This window comes from Glossina fuscipes, unplaced genomic scaffold, assembly GCF_014805625.2.
Source record: "Glossina fuscipes isolate IAEA_lab_2018 unplaced genomic scaffold, Yale_Gfus_2 0, whole genome shotgun sequence".
In the NCBI taxonomy this organism is placed as follows: domain Eukaryota; kingdom Metazoa; phylum Arthropoda; class Insecta; order Diptera; family Glossinidae; genus Glossina; species Glossina fuscipes.
In genome coordinates this window covers 27,187,158-27,193,425 of record NW_023998414.1, presented here as the reverse complement: position 1 = coordinate 27,193,425, position 6,268 = coordinate 27,187,158, and the positions used below count along the sequence as shown (strand labels likewise).

General features: G+C 32.4%; 1 protein-coding gene across 1 annotated transcript in view; it reads left to right on the top strand.

Annotated features, from left to right (window-relative positions):
* Positions 1-2,932: 2,932 nt before the first annotated feature.
* LOC119633291 (septin-2) overlaps positions 2,933-6,268 on the top strand; it is a 4,339-nt gene continuing 1,003 nt past the window's right edge. Inside the window, exons 1-3 of the mRNA XM_038026779.1 lie at positions 2,933-3,052; positions 5,583-5,941; positions 6,023-6,123. Coding sequence (XP_037882707.1) covers positions 3,049-3,052; positions 5,583-5,941; positions 6,023-6,123 — 464 coding nt within the window. The 5' untranslated portion in view covers positions 2,933-3,048. The remainder of the gene's footprint in view (positions 3,053-5,582; positions 5,942-6,022; positions 6,124-6,268) is intronic.

Here is a 6,268-nt window from a genome sequence, read left to right as displayed (position 1 = left end):
TGTCTTGTACTCTTATGTTCGTTCAACGTACAGATCGCAATTTTGGAGATATTTCGACGAAATTTGATACATCAAAACGAACGCCATTGCAAATGGTCCGTATCGAACCATTTATTCGAAAAATGGCATTAAGCTAAATGGTGTTGGGGCATTTAACGGTGCGTCATGGCCTGTCAAAATGTTTTTATTGTTTTCCAAAATGCCTTTTATTCGGTTTGAGCCAATCTTTTTTAATAATTACCACCAGTTTGTGGTAGAAAGTAAAGTGCATACACCATGTCTTAGTACAAATCATGTATCGCATCGCATACATCATATATCGTATATCGGGCAAAATTTCGTTGACAATTGTTGTACTAGCGCATGAGCCCTATAACATGCGCACTCTACCTTATACTTTGTATACTTTTTTTGTAACTCTAAGCGATTCTAGGGTTAAACCAAAAATCGATTGTTTTTCTTCTTCTTTGGAACCCTTCGAAAATACTTGGGAGAAATTCAAAACGGTTTGCTTGAAATTTCGGCGCTTTCTGTCTTGGACATAGCAACTGCTATTGTTCTGTGTATAGTTGCAATGACGATCTGACTAATGTTTTTCGAATAATAGAAGTATTGCAGATGGATATTGACACCGAATCGTATAATTTTAGTCTTGAAGCCGACGTTAAGCGGACTAAGAAAGCTTGGGCGAACTTTGACCGCATCTTAGGCGAAAAATATCCCCAGATCACAATTGTCAAAGAGTTGACATGATTGGGAAAAGAAATCCGAAAATATTGTTCCCTTCAAAACTAGTTAACCATACACGATACCATTGTAAACGTAAGAACGGAGCCACTGTACGGTGGCTGAAGTATGGAGTACTGAGTCTACTTGATGGATGTCAAGGATTCTGTCCAGAGTGATACAAAGCTTGTTCGCTCTTAAAAAGGTCACATATTTCATGAATAATAATTTCTGTATTATAATATTTTGCCTTTAATCGTTGCTTGCTCGATAAATAAGGGTGTATAAGAGCGATAGTACTATATAGAAACTTAAGGGTGTAAGAGAAGAGCGCATAAAATTGCTTTTTTCCAAAGCGGAGAGAGCAGGCACCGTCTAGCAGGTGTGAAAATAAGTCCTTAGCAGTTTTCTACGAGACACCGTCGCCTATTTGTGAGCATTTGTTGCAACAAAGTACCAAGTTTTAAAATTTTGCATAAAAGGAAATCTAACAGTGATGCCCTCATATAATATGCCTATCATTCGTTAGTTTTCTTATTAAATCTAAAAAAAAAATATAAAAAAAAATACACAACAGATAGCGAATGTTTTCTTGTGAAAGTTTAGATTAAAACATACTGCATAGGCAAATGCAAGGCATATGCCAAATTTTAATGATTTAATGGGAGAACAATGTCCGGAAATGAAGATGATCCTCAAAAATAACTAGTGATGGTACAACAATGGGACGCAGTAACGTCATCAATGTAATTTTACATGGAAACACCCAGCAGTCATGGAAATTGCTCAATGAGAGGTAGATGGGGATTTGAAAAGTTGCGAATGGATTGTTACTCTAAAGATGTAAACGAAAATCGCTTTTGCATGGTAATATATGATGGGTTAATCCCCTATGACCAATCATCTCGCGAAAGAGACAGCACTTAATGTTTGATGGGACCAGACAGATCTAGTTAGTGTATTATAAGCTGATCCAACATAGGTATAAGATCACCATTGTAGAAGTCAATCAACAATGACATTGATTACATTCCTTTGGATATTTAAGAAGAAATGAACACAATATGCACAAAACTCCTTGTGGGACGATCTTTCAGTATAATAAAATTCGACGAGGTATAGCAAAATGTCTCAGCTCCGAGTCTCTGAAAAGTGGTACAATTATCGCTTTATTTCATAAAAATTCTTTTTGCGGATTATCCTCTTTTCAGCGCACAACTTTTCTTCATATCGTCAATACCGCAAAATTGTGAATAACTCGAAAAGATTGAATGGTCTCACGTTATTCATATTTTTTTAAAAGAAAACGAAAATTTATTATATATACCTATATACATATATACATATATATTACATAAGCTATGAAATGAGTTTTTTTTTTTTCATAAAAAAAAACCGATGAGAACTTATTTTTACACCTAATTCTATAGAGTAAGAAAAGTAAACCTGAGACCGATGCTGCAAATATGAAGGAAAATAATTTAACTTTATATTTGACGAAAATAGAACCGGGAAAAAGTGAAAATTTTGGTGAAAATTTAATTTGGTTAAGGTTTTTAGCAAAATTTCAAATCAATCAATTATCCTTTGAAGAGAATCTTCTTTAAGAGCTAAATTAAAAATTATATTCCAAAAAGGGAGGCCAAGTCGTTGAACACATGCGCAAACTTTTTCAACTGGAATGATAACAAAAATATTGCACAAACAATATTCAACTATCAACAAATATATTTTGCTTGATGTTGCATATTTTGTTATTAATAAGAGATAAAAGGAAAAAAAAACATTGATATGAATAACGAGAAAAAAATATAAATTAATTTAATAATAATAATAATAATAGTAATAAAATACAAAAAAAAAAAAAAAAAAAAAAAAAATAGTAAAAAAAAAAAAAAAATCACGAGAAAGTAAACGAATATAAATTTAAATAAAAAAATATTTCTGCTTCCGTCTCATCATTTCATCGTTGTCTCGTTGATTAAAAGCGTACACTGGAAGTCGATTGAAAAAAAAAAAAACAATTTTGTTTTATAAAATCTAATAAAAAAATATTTGCTTATATACTGTACTACTCCATACAAAGTGTTCATCGTCAACTCGGGGATATTTTGTAAGAATTTTAAAACATTATTGATTTTAAAATTTTGCTACGATAACAAAAAGAAGAAACAAAACACCAAAAAAAAAAAATATATTTAAAAAAAAAAAACAAATCTTCTCTAACGATTACTGTGAATAGAAAGAACATCAGCGACACCCAAAAAAAATCTTATCAGACAATAAAAGTATTGCAGGAAGTTTTTTCAATCCTCTCAGAAAATGTGTAAGTTTTTTTAAAGCAATTTTTCAAGAAGAAAAATTCATATGTATATGTGTATGTAAATATTGTATAATACTATGTGAGCTTAATAGGAAGCAAGTAAAAAAGAACATAATAATCCTGTTGATGTCACCATAAAAGGATAATCAATGTCATAATTATTTGATGGACATATATGTGCTTATATGAAGACATATATGTAAGTGTGTATCTTTGTGGGTTTGGCCCTTTTAATTTCTTCCTATTTCATCTTAAATTAGTGAAAGCTGCCTAAAGGCATAGAAATTTGTGCAGGTGTACGTAATATATATATATGTATACTTATATACACCTACAACTGTATAGGTATACATATATATTTATATTTATATGTACATACAAGCCGTAGGTATGTCTATGTTCTTCCCGGGTGCCTTTGTCTTATATTGTTGATGTTGTTCATGTAGCCGTCTCTTGATTTTTTATTATTGTTGTTTTTGTTGCGATGCAGCTTTTGTTTTACTTTTAATTGTTATGTTATTCAACCAAAGTTTCCAACATAATCAGGGGTGTGTCTTTGTATAGGTTTTTTTTTTTTTGTACACGCGCCAATTCTAATCAAGTGCATACCATGAGTAGCTTATTTATCATAAATTTCTCTTACAGGCCAACTAGTTAAGTGGTCTTGAAATAAAAAATATATTTCAGACGTGGTGAAGTCTTTGTTAAAAATTTGCTAATAATAAGCCTTTACACAAACACCACCCATTGTCAACCATTCGGAATAAGTGAAGTTGCCTAGAGATGCCACGAAGTAAAGAAACTTCATTTTTACAAAAAGGCTCATGGAATACATACGGCATCGTCTCGTTAAATCTGAATGCTTAACAAATTCAACTTTTCCATCTTATGCTAGACAAGGTCGTCAGCATGTTGCAGCAACAGTAATATCGTGGACTGGCGTCAACTGGGCAGGCATTGTTTGTTGCAAAACCGCGAAAGCCATTACAATCCGATAATCGGACAATTGATTTTGTGATAAAATTCCAAAAAGCTCAAAACACAATCTGACCTAATCTAAATTTGGCAAAATTAGTTCATATAGCGACTTTTCCAAATAAAGCGCTCTATGGGGAATGGTCGAAAAAGTCGACCAATCCAAATCATTTTCAAATAATACTCGTCCTTGGGCCAAATTACACGGACACATAAGCTTGGATCGATTCATAAAATGTATTCATAAAGTGCACATGCATAAAATGATTTTGAATCGATGGATATATCTATAAGAAATGGATATATCGTAAGTTCTTCTGAGCGTTGCACACGTCCATGCTGGCTTAATACACACTGTAGCACAAGTTGTACAAGGCTATAACGACACTGTGTTTTGTAGGCACGACTGTATGAGAAGGAGCCCAAAAAATATCGAAAGTAACTTTTGTCGGGAAATATTGAAAATTTGCAATTGGCTTTCATATAAAGTCTTTTCAAAAATCAAAACTGTTTCAATGGGGTTTGCGCTAGAGCAGGGGCAGACATCAGACGAACAGCTACACTTATATCATATTCAGAAGATGATTCTGATTCGGGGCTATATTTTAAGGCTTTCTGGGTGTGATAAACTTAATATACCTTTGTAAGACAAGCGGTGTAGCGTACAAAAATAACAACACATTTAATGAAATATTGAACTTGTCGAAGGCAACCAATTTTTTCTTTTTTTTTTACTTTCGAAATATGTATGTATGTTACTTGCGAAATTTCACAGCGAAAAAATTTTTATCTCTCAGATGCTTCAGCCAGACAGCGATGATATCAATAAAATCAATTTATTTAACTGACTGCAATCAACATTTTTATATTTGTCTAACGTTTCGAGGATTGTTTCAAGTCCTGTACACACACAAACAAGCACTCGACAGCTTAACTCTGTTTGTTGAATGCAAAAAAAACGAAAAAAAATTTTAATATTTCGCCACAAAAATTGCATAGAACGCGGCCCCAAAGTTCTTGCTTACCTTAGTCACCTTACGTCGAGGATATGATAGGATATGTTAGGTATTAAAGCAACCTTCGCTCATAAAACATTTCATAACATTGTTGTACGTTTCATTGGTTGCGTTATTGTAAATCATTTCTGCACCTATTGACATATTTAAAGTTGTTTGCTTTGAGTATGAGAACTTTTTCTCTGACAAAGGAAATTAGCACTTTTGTGAAAATGAATTCATCCGTAGCACAGCGCTTTTAAAAACATGTTTGAAATGTTTTATGGTAAGTAAAAGCGTATTATTAAGTTCACATTAAGACGTTATGCTCAAAGAGACTTGATGGATGCATTTACACTTGACTTGAATTTAAAAGAGTTAGTTATTCATTTATTTATTAGTTTTTGTAACTTTTTTTTCAAATTGATTATCGTCTATACGTATTATCGTAATAATAATAATGCACATAAAGAGGGTAGTAGTAGTAGTAGTAGTAATAGTAGTAGTGTTTAAAGTTAATCATTTGTATTATGATTGATTTCTTCATTTCGCATTCATTTTAGCTAAAACTCCTTCTTTCGATAAAGAACGTGATTATATTGGTTTTGCAACACTGCCCGAACAAGTTCATCGAAAGTCTGTCAAGCGTGGATTTGAATTCACATTAATGGTCGTCGGTGAATCCGGTTTAGGCAAATCGACTTTAATCAATAGTTTGTTTTTGGGAGATTTATATAAAAATCGCATTATACCAAATGTGGAAGAACGGATTGAGAAGACAACACGTATCGAAAAGAAAACAATGGATATTGAAGAGCGCGGAGTACGCTTAAGATTGACTGTAGTCGATACGCCGGGCTTTGGAGATGCCATCAATTGCGAGGATAGCTGGAGAGTATGCACGGCTTACATAGATGAACAAGTAAGAACAAGAGTAAGAATAGAAGAATAGTGCAATAAAATTTTCTAATAATTATTATTATTATTATTATTCAAATAATAGTTTCGTCAATATTTTACGGATGAAAGCGGTTTAAATCGTCGTAATATCCAAGATAATCGCGTGCACTGTTGCTTGTATTTTGTACCACCCTGGGGCCATAGGTAAGTGAAAAATTCGCTTTGTTTTTTTTTTTTTTTTTTTTTTTTTTTTAACTATAAAATTATGAGAATTTATTAAATGCGTAAAAAAATATATTTTGAAATTTTGCAATTTTTTCTTTACGTTATTCCAAGTTTACGTCAAATG